Raw genomic sequence first — 19,089 nt, forward strand, 5'->3', positions numbered from 1 at the left:
TTCTTGAAGACTCCATAGTGCAAAGAAACAGGACTTAATTTTTGTAATCAGCACTTCCCCAGCAAATACCAAGATGCTGTGACTCATCTGTCTCAGTAGTTCAGGGAGAGCAGAAGTCATTGCACAAATCTGGGTGCAACCTGCCAGTAACAAACGTGCTGTTCATAAATATCAGGTATGGCAGCATGTTCCCCTGCCCGATCTAACCTCTGTGTCTAGAATTGTTTAATAAAGCCACAACAAAAGAAAATTCTACTCTACATTTATAATGAGATCTCAAGCATTCCTCTTCAATAACCGGCAGTGCCAGGTCTGGCAGACTAGAATGTTGGTAACACTACCTCAGAGACAGTTGTGTCTCCAGAGATGTCCTCACTAAGGCCATAAAATTCCATCTCTTTCATCCTTTCACACTCTAGAATAGTAGGGAATGATATAACTTATTATGTCCTTAATAGACTGGGAACTCCCTTCCTTGAGACTGCCTCACACACTGAACCCTCCCACTGCATTCCACAATGAGGATACAGCTGGACAGGTAGGTTTACACTACAAGGTTCTGGAGTCAGGCCTACTTGGGGTGGGGCCTTTACTATTTAACTTCTTGCCAAAAAAATTAGACTAAATCCAAGACTTGGCATGTTCATTACCCAGTGTCAGAAAACTTTCTGATTGAGCTTTTCCCCAGGTGTGATGTAATTAGAGGGGAGTTAGCCAGGAACGAATGAATGTGATAGGTCCCAGAAACAGTCCAATAGAAGGAGTGCGCCCCGGGTTCTCCCACTGTTGGGACCATGAGGTCCAGATGCCATAGATGGTGTAGTAAGGTCACCAGGAAGCAGGTGGAATTGTTTCTACCTTCTTTTCCCTGAGCTTTCTGAGGACCATCAACAGACCAGGGAAATAGGGGAAGGAGGTGGAAGAAGGGGAGAAACCACTGCCTTCCCTCAGTACTGAAAGTGGATGTCAAGCTGGGAACTCTGGAGTCAGTTAACTACAGGCAGTAGTCGCAAAATTTCTCTGACCAGTTCAACATGATGGGAATTCTCAGTGGCAGATCTGGCTGAGTCTTTTTGATGCTTCATTTGCCTGCTGGGAACTGGCAGTGAATCAGTCAGTGGGTTATTGTGTTATCCATTGATGGCAGGTACACTGCTCAAATTGACAACAAAAGCTAAGCTTAACAGTAGGGGACAAGATAGGGGATCAGGGAGAGGGCCTGCCATGAGACTAGATGGGGCGTTGCAATCACAGTTCCACTGAGAAAAGAGTGGTGCTACCACTGGAAGGGCTAGTATGTCTGGAGCAGAGGGGAAGCCTTAAAGAAAGGAACTGACCAGCTCTTAGCTGAGTTGATTCGAGGTGGCTAGATGTAGGAGAGATTATGGCAGTGCTGGGAGAGTTGCAGCAAAGCCCATTTCAAACCAAGCAGAGCCCCAAGAAAGGCTGAAGGCAGACACTTCCGGGTCCCTGGCTTTGGCTGCTTTGTAGTTGAATCCTCGAGTTGGAAATGGAGACTACAGTGAGAGCACTTCTACTCCTGCTCCATGGTCAGGAGACAAAACAAAGAAAGTGTGGAGGTGCTTCTATATTCATCATGTCTGTCAGCTCTTGCCTTCCAGCAGGCAAAACCATGATGCTCCATGTACTGACTGCTTCTCTTCATAGAATGGCAGAGGGGGAATGGGAGGGAGAATATAGTAAAAAGTTTTTGCTTCACAAACTGATCTATTCTGATTTTTTCTGTGATATTCCTTTTTCATGTTGAGACCCCAGCTCTTATGCACATGGAATGCAACCAGACAGTCGACTTGCTTGGAAATAAAGACGTAACCTTACAGGATGATTTGTTAAACAAGACCTAAAGACCAGATCAACCCATAATTACCTTTTCTATTGAAGGGGGAAAAAAACAACAAAAACAAAACTGAAACACCTACAACTTACTGGTACTTAATTTACTGACATTGTGGCAGTAAAGAAAAAAAACACAAATGTAACTAGTTTCCTTTAGTTCAAACATGAAATTTATCTTTTGTGATTACATCAGCAGGGAGGCGATGTAGGGGAAAAACTGAGCAGCAGGAAACCATGGCAGTAAGTATGAGAGAGAGAGATCACTAAAATACAATGTCCCTTTCACACTGCAGTGCAGCATCAGCACCTGAATCTCACACAGCAGCAAGAGAGAATGGTTATTAATAGTTCATATTTATATTACTTATCACTCAGATACCTCCACAAGGATCATGGATCCATAGAACTAAGTGCTGAATACGAACATGAAAATATGGTTCCCTGCCCAAGTCTTAAACTTTAGTTGCAGCTGCTATTTCTGGTGCTCGCTGCAAGTGAATGAACCCTCTGCAGAGTGAGCCTCTCTGCCCACATCGCCACAGCAAAGAAGAAGAGTTAACTCATTTAAATAATATATTTGAGTTGGTATTAATACTTCTGGGATCATTATTTGTCAAATCATTGCACAAACGTGTTCTAAGGCTCAAGAAAAGAAGAGAAAGTATCACGATATTCTGAGCCAACCATTTTCCTACTTTTGGTGTATTAAGACTTGTAAACTTGGGCCATAATGCACAATCACCCAGCTCAGAAGATGTGGAGGAACCCAGACATAGGAGAACCACAGCACCAGGCAAGTGTGGACTTTGCACAGGTTCCCAGAGGTCCTTATTGGGAATCAACAGCACCTATGCACCACCGGATGCAGTTTCTGGGGGTTCTTTGAGGCAAGTCTCAAGGAGCCTCTGGTCGTCTGCCATCTCCCTCCCAAAGATGTCGCTTTTCAGTAAACACACAGAACTGAACTATCTCCCCAAATCATTTAGTAAATATGAAATGATTGTGCACCAGGCATCTATAACTCTTCAGTTTGAGTGATATAGAATATTCAACAGTTACTACTTACATCTCTATCTTGTAGTAACAACTAATAATCATGACTTCTTTTTATATAGCATCTTTGAGCCTACAAATTGAAATGCAGCACATATACAGGGTTCCCTTCACCAGGCACCAAAATTCAGCCATCTCTGTTGGGTGAAACGTGGCAACTAGTTAACTGTATAGGTTCAGTACTGACTCAAAAGGGAAGAATGCCAACATATGCCTCACACCTACATGTCCCATCCAAGTATTGACATGGACCTGCTCACTTAAACTTGCAAGATCACTGAAAGATACCAGAAACTGGAAACTAGTTACTAATAGACATTAACTAAAAACACTCATTTGACTTGAAAACATTCTATTTAATTTATACAAATAACTACTAAATAGAAAAAGTAGATTAAAAACAAAATAATGTTTTCTGGCAGAGTTTAAATGCACATTATGTAGAGCTTAGAAGAAAAAAAAATGCATTTTCCAACAGCATTCATGACTTAAAAATCTACTGAAGTCCTACGTTGCTTTCATGTTCTAGATCAGTAAGACACTAGATGCGGTGTTGTGTGGGTAGTGGCTAAATATATGTTCCGCATTTGAACTGAACTCATGTTACAGACCACACCTACAAAAGTGAAGCATTTAAAATGTGACTAACACGTTGTAATATGATAATACAGAAAGCAATTTCTGTTTCAGATTATATTGTGTTACAAAAACATCTGTGTAAGAAATAATGAAAGAGGCCACATAAAAATAAGCTTTAACTTTATGCACTTATTCAGTTTTTTAAAACTGGCAAGTGCATTAGTAATAAATAATTTGCAAGTTTCGTATAAATGAGAAATTCCTAATGTTCAGCATTATTGTAAACATCAGTACACATGTAAAATGCACTAAAATCTGACAGGTACATTTTCAATTTATCAAATCGATTTCCTATTGTTCAGACACAGATCAATGGGGTACATAGCCAAACATTTTTGGCAAGTCACGTCTTTAAAATTAACAGTAACAGTGCAAGTAAGGAATGCAAAGAATTCCTAGTGCAATAAAGAGGAGAAGCACAGGCAATATTGCTGATTAAAATTTACCACTTCCATGTGTTTGTCCTGGGAGTGACTAGGAGACTCTCTATAAAAAGCTATTCAAAGCCACTGTTTAATGCCCTGATCTTGTTTTAGGATTTCTGCGTCTTCCTTCAGGCCACTATCTTTGCAACAGTACATCCAGCATAAGTCTTTATAGTTTGACCCTTTGTGAAATGCCCACGACAGTCGCTGAGCAGGGTTCAGGGTTCGTATGGTTCCATTGTTTCCCAAATGAATGGCTAGATAAGAACGTCTGCCTCTAAGAAGCCATTCGGGACCAGTTCTAGAACTCATCAGGCCAGAATATTTCTGAACTGGACAAAAGACTTCCATCTTGACAGCACCACAAGAACATCAACAGTCAGCTTTCAGTTTATCTAAGGAATTATCAATTTTGGTCAAAGTCTTTTTGATACGCAGGGCTGTTAGTCTTGCCGATGGATTGTGATACCAGCATTCTTTCATCAGCTTGGCAAGAGAGGTTAGTGTCTGGGAAGAGAAAAAAAAAATAAAAAAATAAAAGACAGTTGTCTATAAGCACACAGATTACAAGATCACTGAAGTTTCATTAGCTTTACTGCCTTGTTAATACTCAAATCTTTACAAAAATCTACAACTTGGTTTACAGCTACCAAAAATGATTTCATCCCTTCAAATTTCTGCAGGATTTTTTTTTGTTTTGTTTTGGTTTGGTTTGTTGAATAAATGGAAATAGTATTTAAAGAGGATGGGGTCAAGAAGATGCCCTGCCCAGTGCAATTAAAAAAGGTATGGTCAGATAAAAATTATATTTGAATGTTTAAAAAGAACACAGTTTTACTAAATAGTATTACTAAATCTGTAAATAATGCAACAAAAGGTAAGTTTTCTATAAAAAACATAAAAAGCACTGGAAAATACATGCATTTTCCATTTGTAATTTTAAAATATCTAGGGCAGTTTGTATATCTGGGAAACAGAGCTGTCTAACATCGCAGGACAGTTCAAGTAATATATAGCTGAAGTTTATTTTATTTGTCCATGACTAACAATGTGACTCAAATATACATAAAACACTGCAGAGATTAAACCATCATTCCATATCTTCAGAAACAGACAAACCAGTTACTCAAGTGCTGACAGGATATTCGAGGGCACAATTACATTGATTTTGGTGAAGAAAAACGAAGATTTTTACTCTTACTACTTTAATCTTCGGTTTTAAAAATATTTCTTGATATGGGCCCTTATAATGGGGGAAAGGAGAAAAGTCAATTTTGACATAATCTGCATATTTATGACCCTCTTGTCCTTACATAGGTTACTTCAACACCAACATGATTTTCTACCGAAGAGCAAGAATAAGATGCGCCACAGTGGGTGTGGCCATTTAAAAAACAGTCTGGATTTATATCACAGAGATTAGATTTGTTTCAATTTACCTGGTGAGAACTTGTTCGCTGTGGTTTTTCCCTTAACATACAGTCAGGTATCAGCACACATTTGGCAATCTATCTTTGCAAGCAATTATCTTAGCAATAAGCAACATAGAGACCATTTCAACTAAAAGAAGATATTAACAGCTGAAAACAGCTTACACCAAAAGATTATTGCAAAAGGCGCAAAAGGTATGAGCTGACATTTCAAGTCATGACCTCCAGTTTGCACACTTACTGGGTCTGAGAACCATCTGTTGGGAATGTTTGGCCTTTGCTGATCCACACAGACCACTTTTCTCATATCTTCAAAACTAGGGTCATTTGGAACCACATCATAGAATGGAGGTTTATAGTCTTCTACAATACCTAAAACAGATGAAGATTACATTATTGTGCTGCTGGCTTTTAGTGACTTCATAGATTCATCGATTCTAGGACTGGAAGGGACCTCGAGAGGTCATCAAGTCCAGTCCCCTGCCCTCATGGCAGGACCAAATACTGTCTAGACCATCAGTAAGACGTTTCTGCACTGAGGCTGTGGTTATATGATTTAACAACCATACTATTACTAATTCTTATCAGAGACACAGGTTTACATCTTCAATATGTTAATCCATATGTATGACACTTATGGAGGTAGGCAAGCATCAGACCAATTTTGCAAGTGGAGAAACCGGGGCACAGAGAAATTCCTCAAATCCACATAGTGAATCAGTGACAGAGCTAGGATTAGAACTCAAAGTTCCTTGCAAAAAAAAAAAAAAAAAAAAAAAAAAAAGGGAACACGCTTAATCGGCTAAACCATGCTGCTTCCCAAATTAATAAAGGTACAGAGAATCTATGAGATTCATAAATTTATGGCAGGTAGCTGGCTGTTGAAAGACATTAGCTAGCCACGAGGAAACCTAGCATCTCACATTTTAAAGACTATGTCGAACAAAAAGCAGTAATTTATTCCAGACAAGCAACCTCCCTCTCCGCCCCCCCCCCCCAAAAAGTAAATTCAGTGCTAAACCATATTACTAATAAAGGGTACTAGTTTTGCCTGTGCATTTCCTCCCTTAACATATTTAACTCAGAGATTGCAACTGTTAATGCAAGTGTAAATTATCAAAAATTTTAAATTCCTCTTATGCCCTTGGGAATTCATTAACTCCTTGACATGAACTGACTCTGAAGAGAAATGAGCATTTTGCTAACAAAAATCCCAACAGTAAACGTCCCCAGTCTGTATGCTGGCTTTGATTGGTTGACCATAAATATCTGTTTTTCATGACTCATGGAGGAAGACGAGAAGCACTTAAGTCTCTATATGCTCTCACACTGACACCTCAAAATGAAGATCGTTCTCTTTCTTAAAGACATACTGTAAAGCAGGTGTCATATGATACCATAAGGCTAAGTGAGTGGGGAGCACCAAAAGCGTAAATTATGTTTCAAAATTTTAGAAGCCCCAGGATTTGCTTGACAGTGCTTAAATAAATCTCTGAACTCAGGCATATGCTGCACACGCGTACCCACAGTGGACTATGCACAGGGTGTCAAAAAAGAATCAGAACTGCCAAAAACCATGAAAGAGAAGGTAGGTGAGGTAACGTTTTTTATTGGACCACTTTGTTAGTTACAGAGCAACGAGACACTTGAAATTAGCCCCTGCCAGCCAACTTGTGCTCGCAGAGCCAGAGTCAGCTGGCACAGGCCAGCTGCAGGCTTTTCATTGCAGTGTAGACAGACCCATAGACAAGATACAGAGCTGTTCTTCAGATCTGGAAAAAAAATCAGAATGTCACAGCTAGATACAAGGTGGAACAGTTGCTTGTTAAGCGTAAGGATTGAACACATGTTGCAAGAAACTATGCAAAAATGAAGTGGACAAGCTCTGAAAGATAAAGAAGCCCACTATCTGATATAGTGGGCTTTAAAACAAATACAGAGAGTGCTGGGACACAACAGCACAAGGAGAATGACCGAGGCAGATATAAGGGGTTCAACTGATGTAGACAGAAGAAGAGTAATAGAAAACAACTAGCTTTAAAACAAGGACTAAAACAGCTTGGCGTAGACTGGAATAGCTAGAGAACCAAAGCAGGAAGCACAGAATACCATTGAGATCGTGTGTGACAAGGTATGGAAAACAAGGAAAAGTTCAACGGGCTTCGATACAGAAAACCCTGAAACCACTTTATATATTGAAGCAACTGCAACTTTCAACTCTCCCACTTAGTCACTGCAATCATCTTATTTTTCGATTAGGGATGTAAAACATCAACTGTTAAAAAAAATTTTAATCATTTAAACGGTGAACTTTTAAAATGGTATTTACATCCCGATTTTGGATGTGCTAATAAAATATCATCAGGATTCCTGCCCCCCCCCTGCATGATCAGAAATGACAGACAGTTCATTGTGTCTCAAGCTCTCTCAGCTTTTTCCAAATCTCCACCTTCGAGCCCCTCTCCCATGGAGCTGGGATCTAGATATGACCAATGTCCTGGCTAACAATATGGATTAGACAGAGTGATTGCAAGTCCAAACACCCATTGTGTTATAACCCCCTGATTGAGAACCCCTGCTTTGGAAGGCTAAGGCCTTTCTATAATAAAAAGTTGCATTGCCTTTAACTACACCAGTACAGTTAACGAGGCAGTGTCCTGTCCAGTATGGACACAGTAATACCTGTATAGAAATGTTTATACCGGTATAGCTTAGGCCTGGTCTACACTAAGAATTTACAAGTTGGTGTAGCCACACGTCTCAGGGGTGTGACAAATCCACTTCTCTAAGAGGTGAGAGCTAGGTAAATGGAAGAATTTTCCTATCAGCTTAGAACTAGTTATACTGGGCCTTAGGTTGGTCTAGCTATCGCCTCTCAGTGAGGTGGATTACGTACGCCAACAAGAGAATCCCTCCTGTGGGCACATCCTCTAGTCTGTTGCTCCAGAACAAGGCTTGGTCTAGAGTAGTCCGTGGAGACATCCCTATGTTTCCTCTCAAGAGTCCCTCTTTCTGTACTTCAAATGTTGACAGGTGTGAAGTGTAAAACTAGCATTTCATTAGAGTTAAAATGCAAAACTTCTCCCTCTTGTTCAACATCTGAATGCAGAAATACCAATCTAAGGCACACATTAGGGTCTACCTTATGGGGAAAAAAAGGGAGGAGAATTGAATCTATATTTGAAGTTTGATCTCAATTTCAGCTTAATTTCCAAACCTCATTAGGATGTTAATAGAATCTTTCCTTTATCACCACAAACACAGCATGGATTTATTTTAAGTTACTATTTTCATTTGGTCTGGTATATATTGTTGAGTATAATAAATGGCCTAATTACTTTTAACCATCATAGTTGACTATATTAGATCTATAAGGAACCAGATCTGGCCTTTATTCTAACAGTTAATTCAAAAATATTTTAAACAACCATGCCAAACTTTATGGATCCTATGGGATCACTGTTGGCTCCACAACAACTGTGGGATTATGTCAGCAAGCCACCGTAACCTCTAGTCTGCATTATCGTAACAGAGCTGTCACTGTGAACTATGATATCCCTCTCTTCCTCACTTGCAAGAGAAGAAAACAAGCCTCTTAAATCAAAAAGAACAACCCTAAGCCCATGCCAGTTACCAAACAAACAGTTTAAGGATCCCTTTCATAACTCAGAAAATACTTCAACGCTCCCATATAGAAGCCAGCTTTTCAATAATTGAATTAATGATGAGCTTGCATCCAAGATGGTATTTTTCACCCGATTACTCATTTCTTCATGTATACAACGACTGTATGAAATACAATGCAATTAATTAGTTAACAGGCAGACCTTTGTATAAAAATATGAGGCAAAGCTGCCTGGATTGTGAAAATGGGTATGTAGTCTAAATTCTCTTTCAGTTACAGTATGTCATGATTAGCATTAATGCTCAACAAGATGATAGTATTAGAAATCAGTGAGATTGGGACTCCACCTCTTATTGCTATTACTTCTCAAACAGACGGTGGAGTCTCGGACAAACACCTGTCAGGAATGATCTAGATCAGGGATCAGCAACCTTTGGCACGCGGCCCACCAGGTAAGCCCCCTGACAGGCCGGGGTGGTTTGTTTACCTGCCGCGTCCGCAGGTTCGGCCGCTCGCAGCTTCCACTGGCTGTGGTTTGCCGGTCCAGGCCAATGGGGGCTGCGGAGAGCGGCAGCCAGGGATGTACTGGCCGCCGCTTCCCGCAGCCCCCATTGGTTGGAGTGGCAGACTGCGGCCAGTGGGAGCTGCAAGCGGCCGAACCTGCGGACGTGGCAGGTAAACAAACCACCCCGGCCTGTCAGGGGGCTTACCCTGGCGAATCATGTACCAAAGGTCTAAATAATACTAGTCTAGATAATACTTAGTCCTGCCATGAGTGCAGGAGACTGGACCAGATGATCTCTCAAGGTCCCTTCCAGTCATATGATTCTAGGAAATACAAGGTAAAGATTACTGAGATACTGTAAACTAACTAGGGAAATCTATTCAAAAGCAAGAGAATGATTCTGCAGTGAGCTAGTGAGGCTGTATTAGGCATAGAGTGCAGTACTGATCACCAGGCTTAAAAAAGAAATAATCAGTTATTAGAAGATGATATCTTGCAGTGTACACGCCTCACAAGGCCACACCAGCACTCTAAGTTGGGGGGGTGGGGGGGGGAAATCTGTTAATGTTGTGTCCTTCCTTAAACTAATCAACAACTGAAAGGGGGAAATGTTAGAAAATATTGAGTCACCAAAACCGTCATTAGCAGATAGAATAACCTACTCAGTCTTTATGAATTGAAAGACTAGACTAGATCAACAGTTACAGAATAGGATACAAGATTTGCCATACTGATCAGAACATTAAGACCAGCATCCTGCCAATACAAGTTCATAGCATACACAATTGTAAATTGCTTCCTGCCATCTATGACACATCCTGACAAGAGCAGATTAGCTCTACCTTAACACTTGGCATTACACATGCTATCAGTCATTAAACTAGGAGCATGACTATACGCTAAGTAGGGGATGTGATTCATAGCTCTAGGAGATGCACTGCACAGCTACGTTTTTGAGTGTAAGCTGCAGGATGGGCCAGCCACCATGTATGTGCCCATCTGAGACCCTAGCCATGTACTCAAGATGGCTCGCTCATAGGAGCTACTATAATATAGACCAACATTCTACTAAGATGGGATGGAATATTGTACACTCAATAGCAAGTAGTAATTTTTCAAATTTAAACACTTAAAATATCTAATATGACACTAAGGTCTATCAATCTGCAAACTATCAACGTGACCTATTAAGCCAGGTTAGAATTAAGATGGCAAGGAAGAGTTCAGATAAACTTCTAAGTGGAGGTTGTTTACTAGAACTGGAGGTTCTTTGAGATGTGTGGGCCCTATATGTATTCCATACGCGAGTACGCATGTGCCCCACGCATCTGAGTCCAGCGATTTAACAGCAGTATCCATTGGCCCACACACATGCAGTAGATCGCCTCATGCTCCCAAGCAAGCGTATAAGCAGTGCAGGTCAATACCCTCTCAATTCCTCTTCTTACCGCGAATCCAATCACATCTACAGTTCTCAGAGGGGACGGAGGGTGGGTAGTGGAATACAGATAGGGACCACACATTTTGAAGGAGCTCCATTTACAGTAAGTAACCTCCATTTTTTCAAGTGCTGGTCCCTATGTGAATTCCACACATTGGAGATTGACAAGCAAGTATCAGATTGGAGGTAGGTGTGAGGAAGCCACCAACGAAGATTCATACAGCACCACAGGTCCCACTGCTACACCTGCAGCAGAGGCTTGGACAGGCACATAGTGTCTAAGCAAACATGTATTCCACTCCAGGTGGCTGCTCTGCATAGGGACCTCCTTCAGGGATGCCACCTGGTGGCAGCCTGCACTCTCGCAGAGTGGCTTGTTATACCACCAGGAGGCAGGATGCAAGCTAGTCCGTAGCATTCTATAATGCAGCCAGAAACCCACTTAGAAATCCTCTGAGAGGATATAGCCTGACCATGGGATCTCTGTACTATTGTGTCAAAGAGTCTTGGAGACTGTCTGATGGTCTTAGTTCTTTGCAAGTAAAAAGCCAGTGCACGCTTGATGTGGAAGGAGCGAAAGTCTCTTCTCTTCAGAAGCATGGGGGTTTCGGAAAAAGGACAGGTAAGTGAATACATTGGCTAAGGTAGAATTCTGCAACAACCCTGGGTAGAAATATAGCCACTCTTTGTAGTAAGTCCTGTTATTGCTTATGGTTGTCCGGGAGGGGAGGCGAGGGGAATGGGAATGGGGAAGAGGAAACAGTACCTGTGGTTCTGGTTCAGCATCTTCCTCCATCTCACACACACCAAACAGAACTGGTTGATGGTGCAATGAGGAAGAGTGGAAAGACTTCTAGGTGGGTGCTGGACATCTGGTAGGAATCCCATAGTCCCCAACAGGGCCAGAAAGAGGGGCCAATGTTTGAAGGGGACCCCATGGCATGGGGGACCATTGGTCCCGAGAGAGGCAGTGCTCAGAAGGGTAGCAACCATAAGTCCTCGATCGCCTGTCCAGGCTTGGGTCTCTGTGACAACAAACGAGGGACCAGCTCATCAGATTTGTCCAAATCTGGAAACTGCTCCTTCTGTAATGTCAGAGCCATCAGTACTGTGGTAATCCTGCCTGACAGCTGTAAGAAAGACGGCTCCTGGGACAACAAAGCAATATAGTCTTCTGGTATAGTAATGTCCCTCAAGAGGGTTGGGCTAGAGAAGAAGGGAGACTGCGAGTGGGGGAGGACGATATCCTCTGGTGCCATATAGTTCTCTGTGCACCCCGTGTGCAGGGTGTTCTGATAGTTGGCACCAATGGAACCAGTACACCCCCAGTCGTGGGGTGTTCTTCAGGCGGCTGTGTCACTATCACAGAGTCCAAAGCTACACTTGTGGAAGGAACTCGAGGACAATGGTCCTTGTGCTTCAGAACTGGAATCACCAATGGAACAGGAAGATTCTTCTCCCTATGCATCTTATCCTCCACCCTGATAGTTTTTTGGCAGAATCAGTCCTTAGGGTCTGTGTGCCAAGGGCTTGCCCAACCTCAATGGGCTCAGGGAAGTAGTGTCACTTACAGACAGTCCTCAACCGTGATCTGTCCTTGTGCCCATGAAAGTGTCCCTTACTCTTATGAGAAGCCCTGGAGAGTGTCTTTGGGCTTAGAAACCGAGTGCTCCACTCCTAAGCACGTGCACAGAGGGGCACTGCTCGTTTGAGGCCGATGTACAAGGTGGTCTTCCTGGGCCAGATCAGAAAGGGGCTTCATAGACTTCTCCATCATGTCTAAAGTGAAACTCACAAGCTCTGTGAGTTCTTAGTGGAAATGAATGACAAATGCTGCATTTCACTGAAATGTGTGCCTCTCCTAGACTGTAGGGACACAGCTGGTGACTAAGGCAGGAGATACAGTTTTGAAAATGGGGAGTCCGGGCATAGTCCCTGACTGTGAGGAAGAAGTCCCCAGTCTGGGGAAAACAAATTACACTAACCTAACGAACAACTATTTACAATCTTATTTACAAGTTTTCTGAAAGGGATGACACTGGATTCCAACTCAGACCATGTAGCAGTAATAAGGAACTGAGAGGGTGTTGACGCACACTGCTTATTATATGCTCAACTCGGGAGCACGAGGAGATCTAATGCGCATGTGCGGGGGACAAAGGACGTTGCTTGTTAAAATCTCCAGACTCAGGAGTATGGTGTGCATGCGTACCCACATGTGTAATGCACGGAGGGACAAAAAATGGAAGAACTACAAACTTCACAGCTAGCTAAAAAAAGTTCCATATCTAGTTGAAACTATAAATGTCTTAATTGAAAACTGGTATGAAAAGTTTCATTGTGCGGACGGCTTTGTTGAGAAAAAAATATTGTGCAATGTGAAGATATACAGGCACCCCATTAACTACCACCAGTCCTGTTAACCATAGCTATGAATGGCATCAGTCAGTTATACTGAAACACACATTTTGTTCTCATCTCAGTTTCCCTTGTGGTCTTGGGTTGGGTTACCTATTACACAGTTGGTTAAACCACCACCTACCCAACAGAACTCTTACTAGGACAATCAGTAATTAGGTTTCCATTTCACAGTGCTCAGTGTTTAGAAAGAAAAATATGCAATTTCAGATAAAGTTCAGAGTCTAAATCTCAGCATGACAAGCTCATTGTTACAGATCAAATCTCAAGGCACTCAAGTGACAAACTGCAACCCCGAGGTTTCCAAGTATTGAGAAATAGTCCCTCAATCTTTTTGACTCCCTTTTTAAAAAGTTCACCAATAAAATATTAAAAACATTGATGCTAATTTTATATCCACACAGAATTTGTGCACAACAATTTCTTTAGTGACATTTTTTCCCACTTCTCTATTTAACCATCCCTTGTAGCTACCTCAACTCATCTTACTGGAGAGGACACATACCTTACTTCTAGGGCAGTGGTTCTCAACCTATTTACCTCTGTGGGCTGCACATGCAGCTCTCTTATGTGGGCTGCACCCACACACTAGATATTCTACCTGTATGGCCCTGAGGATGTCACATGGGCGGTAGCTGTGTGCTGATTGGGCCACAAGCAGCCCAAGGGAGCGAGCTGAGAACCACTGTTCTAAGGCCACAACCACATCACTTCATGGTTCAAAAGCCAGCTGTTGACACACCAAAGCGATCCTTGTAACTCTGATGTTCTACTGTATAGAGCAAACACCTCAGGAATGGAGGTTTTTCCTAACTCTGAACAAAACATAGTTCTTTCAAAAGTTTACAACTATTGCCTAATATAGCTTTGAAAACTTTATTATGAAGAAAAATGCTGCTTTCCCTCTATTTTAGTAGTTACATTTAACACAGTACTGCACTGTACTGGGTTTTTTGTTTTTTAGTCTTTGCTGCTGCCTGATTGTGTTCTTCTGGTTCCAAATGGGGTGTGTGGTTGACTGGTCAGTTTGTAACTCTGGTGTTTGTAACTGAGTTTCTCCCAGTGTCTCAATGAGAAGATGGTCCATATTCAGACAGCAGTGATAGTGTGATTCTTCTAGTGGGAGCAACAAGATTCCAGTGGACTTCCACGGGAGCAGGATCTGTTTGTATTTGGCTCTTAGATGTTACGTGGAATTGTTTGCCACAGAGCCACCCAACTAGCTCATCTTGTTTTCTGATCTCAAAAGAGAATCCATTTTAGAATTCTCTTTTAAAGAAATTACTCAAGTTCCAGAATGCAAATTTTATGGAAGTTACTGCCTTCCTGGAGACTGTGTTGAGCATCATCTTGGATGGGGGAGCAATGCTTTGCGGGCGGGCGGGGGTGGGGGGGATCACTGTCTACTTTATAGTTAGGATGGCCACTGCTATTCAGAAGTTGCTGTAAAATGCAGCCTACTTATTAGAATACACGACCAGCTTTTCTGCTTTGAACACTACTGCACCTGCTGACCTCCTCCCCAGGGTCCAAGTCTACTCCCTCTGGGCAAGTCTTCACTAGGACAAAAAAAAGTGTGCTCTTATTTTGAATACATATGGTAAAATCCAAGTAGAGGCAAGGTAATTTGTAGTTTTCATATCTGTTAGCAGGTTGAGACAGATTATAGGGGAGTTTAGTGTTTACCTTGACCTGCCAACAGGTATGAAAACTACCCGCTACCTCATCTTCACTGGGATTTTACCTCATGTTAAAATGTGTGACTAACGTATGGTAAGAACACAACTTTTTTTCTAGTTAAGGTAAGGCCTCAGATCAAGAGACTTCCCTAGGAAAATGATCAGGCCCAAAGCAAATCAATACATACTTATTTCAATAAACAGATTGGAGGCTTTTATCAAAGTTAAACAGATCATAGCCAAGAACCTTACTACATAATATCCCCGCTATTTTCCCTATGTGGATTTTGAATGCTTTCTTAAAATGTCAAGCTTCTCTCAATCTATAGAGAAGTTTCTTTCACAAGCCACTGGTGCTAATTCAGCAGGATACTTAGGCACATGCAAAGTTTAAGCATATGAGTAGTCCTAATCACTTATCTGGCTTGAGGGTTACCACCCCACACGGTGCTCCAAAGGGCTTCCAGTCCCTTCTGACCGAAGGAACAAGACCAGGTTCGGTATTTGTACTTCAGACTCCTGCAGTATATCCCATCCCTTTTGGTCACAGAAACTAGGTATGGTGTTTTCCACTAAAGAATCCTCGAGACAGCTATCTAGAATAGGATTCCCCCTACCAATGCACTATTGCTCACTGCTGAAGAGAAGAATTTCACTAGGAATTTTGTTCTGATAAATTTGTATTTTGAACAGGTATTTCTTTAAGAGTGCAATGTGTTTAGCTTGATATACAGTAAGCATACCCCAGAACACACATCACTTCCCTTCTCTATATTGTCCTTTGGGTTTTCTAGAAGCTCTCACTTAAATACCTCAAGGAAATAAACACGTTTGAATGGGCTCCAGAATGGGGAGCAGAGTAGAATTATCCTCTCAGGACATCAGAACCCCTCTCAGCATTAAAATTTCAGTATAATAATTAAAGTCATCTTCAATTTGGAATTCAACAATGGCTGCTTTTCATCATATCCCATCCAAAGTTGGCAAAAGCACTTTGCACATCAGATACGAGACGAGACAACAAGTCCTTCAAAGTGGGTGAGAGTTCAGCCTCAGCATCTGGAATACAAACACTTCAGAGGTACAGTATTTTCACGTTGCCCACTTAGTTCAACAGCAAAGTGTGCAGTAGAACGACAGATGCTTTCACCTTACCTCTCTTGAAAAAGCAGAGGTCTGAGTCCTAAAAAGAAATCCTCAAATACTCACCATTGCTAACCATGCGTCTAGCTACTTCCCAGAGGACTAGTCCAAAAGCCCAGATGTCAACCCTTTTATAAGAGTCAAAACAGTCCACTTGAATGGTTTCATCTAAGACTTCAGGCGCCATGTAGCGCTTGGTACCCACACGGGGGTTGTTCCCCACATCCAACTGATTAGTGCTTTGGGAATGCATAACTGCAAGACCTGAAACAAAGAAAGAGTTGCTGTTAAATCATTTTTTAAACTCTAGTAGCACATGCAGTAGAGACTTGAACTGCATACAAAAGTTGGTACACATTCCAAGGACACAGAGGTTTCTTGAAAACAAGCAATAGACAGGGTTCAATTGTCCAAAGAGCAGCTGTGTCAGCTCCAAACTAGTTACCAAATATCAAAAACAGCTAGTTTGGCCATAGACTTAGACCAACTATCTCTTACAAGATTACTATTAAACATGCGTATTTCACGGTTATAAAATTTTATCATTCCAGGGATTAAGTGTTTGGCAGCCACTGGATGTCACCGTTACTCTCTACACCAGAAGGCCAGGAATCTTATTTAAAAAGAAAACAATTCTACCCTGAGTCCAAATGTATTTATGGAACTTTTGGGTAGGCAGACACGTACAAACTGTGGGGGAAAGAACTTTCTTTGCAGAGAGAGGAAAAGATACTGCATGACCAATATGTAGACTGGAGTAAAAAATAAAGCTGAAAAACAGCAACACAGATGTAGGTCAGAAAGTAAACATCATCAAAGGGGCCTGAGATGAGTCAACTAAAACCACTCAACTTAGTTTATGCTGATCTCCAAACATTTAAGTAAAGAACATTATGTGAAAGACTAAATTATAGTAAATTTGGAAACCCACAAAGAACCCATTTTACCATGGTAAACAGGCAGTCACTCCAAAGTAAACAGTGACAGGTGCAGGACAGTGCTAAGCAATAAAACAGAACACAGACTCTTCCTGACTCCCTTACCGAATTCTGCAAGAGCAACATCTACTACTTAAATTTAACACAAGCTTATTTAAGACAACTTGATAACACTAACTGCAGACCCATGGAAGATTAAGACACAGGATTACAGTATTCCCAAATATTCCTTTAAAACACGGTCTCTTTTCCACAGTAACAAGGATTTGAAAAAAAAAAAAAAAAAAAAAAACATTTTTTCTGCCATTTAAGTGCACTTAAAGTCAATTTGGAGTTGCTACAAGAATTTGCACAGAACTAGAAATGTGCCATCTGCTAACCCCTTCATTGCTAAGGAAGATAATATACTAAGTCTGCCCATCAGCTAAAGGAACCTCCAATCCTTAATAAGTATAAATTCCCTCTTTCAGATAGGGAAAGTAAATTTTACAGAGCAATTTTCCTGGCAAACTCTGAACACATCAGTACTTTGGGGGATTTTGCTGATATGATCATAACACTATTCAAATTGGACAAAATCCAGGTTTCTCTTGTAGAAGATTCAGTAGAATGACAGGTCAAGGGCTTAACGAGACTCAAGTTAGTGTTTTTCTACACTACAAAATGAGAAAGTGTTGCAACCAGATCCTCAATATGATGGTCTCTGTACTGTAGGTGATATTTAGAGACCAGATGTTTCACTGTTTTAAGCGTACTTGCCTTCCACTTCAAGAAACCTTTTGACAGGTTCAAAGATTTTGACAGGAAACATTTAAGGGAGAGAGGGGAAGAGTTGGAACTGATGCAACTTCTTGGTTTTGGACAAGAAAAGAAAAAAAAGTCGTATTTTACAATCACTATTGGGATCATTAATGGCTTCCATACAGTTATTCTATTCTAAACATTGAGGAGATTATAATATTACCACTCAAGCAATTTTCTTAGCATTTTTACATCTTCTCTAGGAAGATAAGTACTTGTTTCAGAACAGTGACATTTACTGCGCTATTTTGTGTCCTGTACTATATGCAAGTCTCTGCTCTCTTCTACAAAGCTATTGCAATGATTCATTGCGTATGTGGATTGCTTTTATAGTTCTCCCAAACTACAATTTTCCTAAATCCAGTAACTCGAATACAGACATTCATTAAAGTGAAGCCACCACATATACTTGGGTTTCTTTATCAAAAAAGAGTATATCTATACAGAAAGCACGAGGCTTTTTGCCACAACTGTAAAAATACTGCAAGCTAGGTATTTCATTACCTAGTTCCAAAACATTCAAAGTTTTGATTTCACAGGACTTTCCTCCCTAAACTTCTAGTTCATGTCCAGCCTAGATTAGTAGCAACTAAAACTTGTTACCATCCAATTGACATTTGGCAATAAATTTATTAGTTCTCCATCCAGATCTTAGAGGACAGGCGTAACCAGCACTCTTGAAGACACTTTCATCAGAGAAGAAAAGGACTGAACAACAAAGAAATGATCCCACCAGTGACACCAATGTAGGGAAGACTGCACAGATATTGTCTGTGCTACAATTGTTCTATAAACAGAGCTGCTCAGCTTTGAGACAGTTTTCAGAGTTTTTTATTCACACTGAAAAATAAGAGAAAGAGAGAGAGAATATATATACACAATTTTTACTCCTGGGAAAACTCTCTGCAACTGCGGCGTGCAGAAAAATGTCCGCCCCCCAAACAGAATCCCTTTGCTTCCTTGCAGAAAATGGTTTCTGTGGGGAAGCAAAGAGAAACTGCACCAATACTCACTCACCCCTCCCCAGCAGCTCAGACTGTTCAGGCAGCAGAAGGGAGAGGGAGGGAGAGGAGAGGACAATGGAGACAGAGTTCCCCCTCCCCTTCCCCCACACAGAGCAGCTGGCTGAAGGAAG

General features: G+C 41.3%; 1 protein-coding gene across 2 annotated transcripts in view; it reads right to left on the reverse strand.

The window, feature by feature from the left end:
- Window positions 1–3,245: 3,245 nt before the first annotated feature.
- ACVR1 (activin A receptor type 1) overlaps window positions 3,246–19,089 on the reverse strand; it is a 98,052-nt gene continuing 82,208 nt past the window's right edge. For both annotated transcript variants that reach the window (XM_034785541.1, XM_034785542.1), the window contains exons 8-10: window positions 16,282–16,479; window positions 5,646–5,776; window positions 3,246–4,481 (exon numbers count right to left, since the gene is read on the reverse strand). In XM_034785541.1, the coding sequence (XP_034641432.1) occupies window positions 4,347–4,481; window positions 5,646–5,776; window positions 16,282–16,479 (464 nt within the window). In that variant the 3' untranslated portion in view covers window positions 3,246–4,346. The remainder of the gene's footprint in view (window positions 4,482–5,645; window positions 5,777–16,281; window positions 16,480–19,089) is intronic.

The sequence above is a fragment of the Trachemys scripta genome, chromosome 11, assembly GCF_013100865.1.
Source record: "Trachemys scripta elegans isolate TJP31775 chromosome 11, CAS_Tse_1.0, whole genome shotgun sequence".
In the NCBI taxonomy this organism is placed as follows: domain Eukaryota; kingdom Metazoa; phylum Chordata; order Testudines; family Emydidae; genus Trachemys; species Trachemys scripta.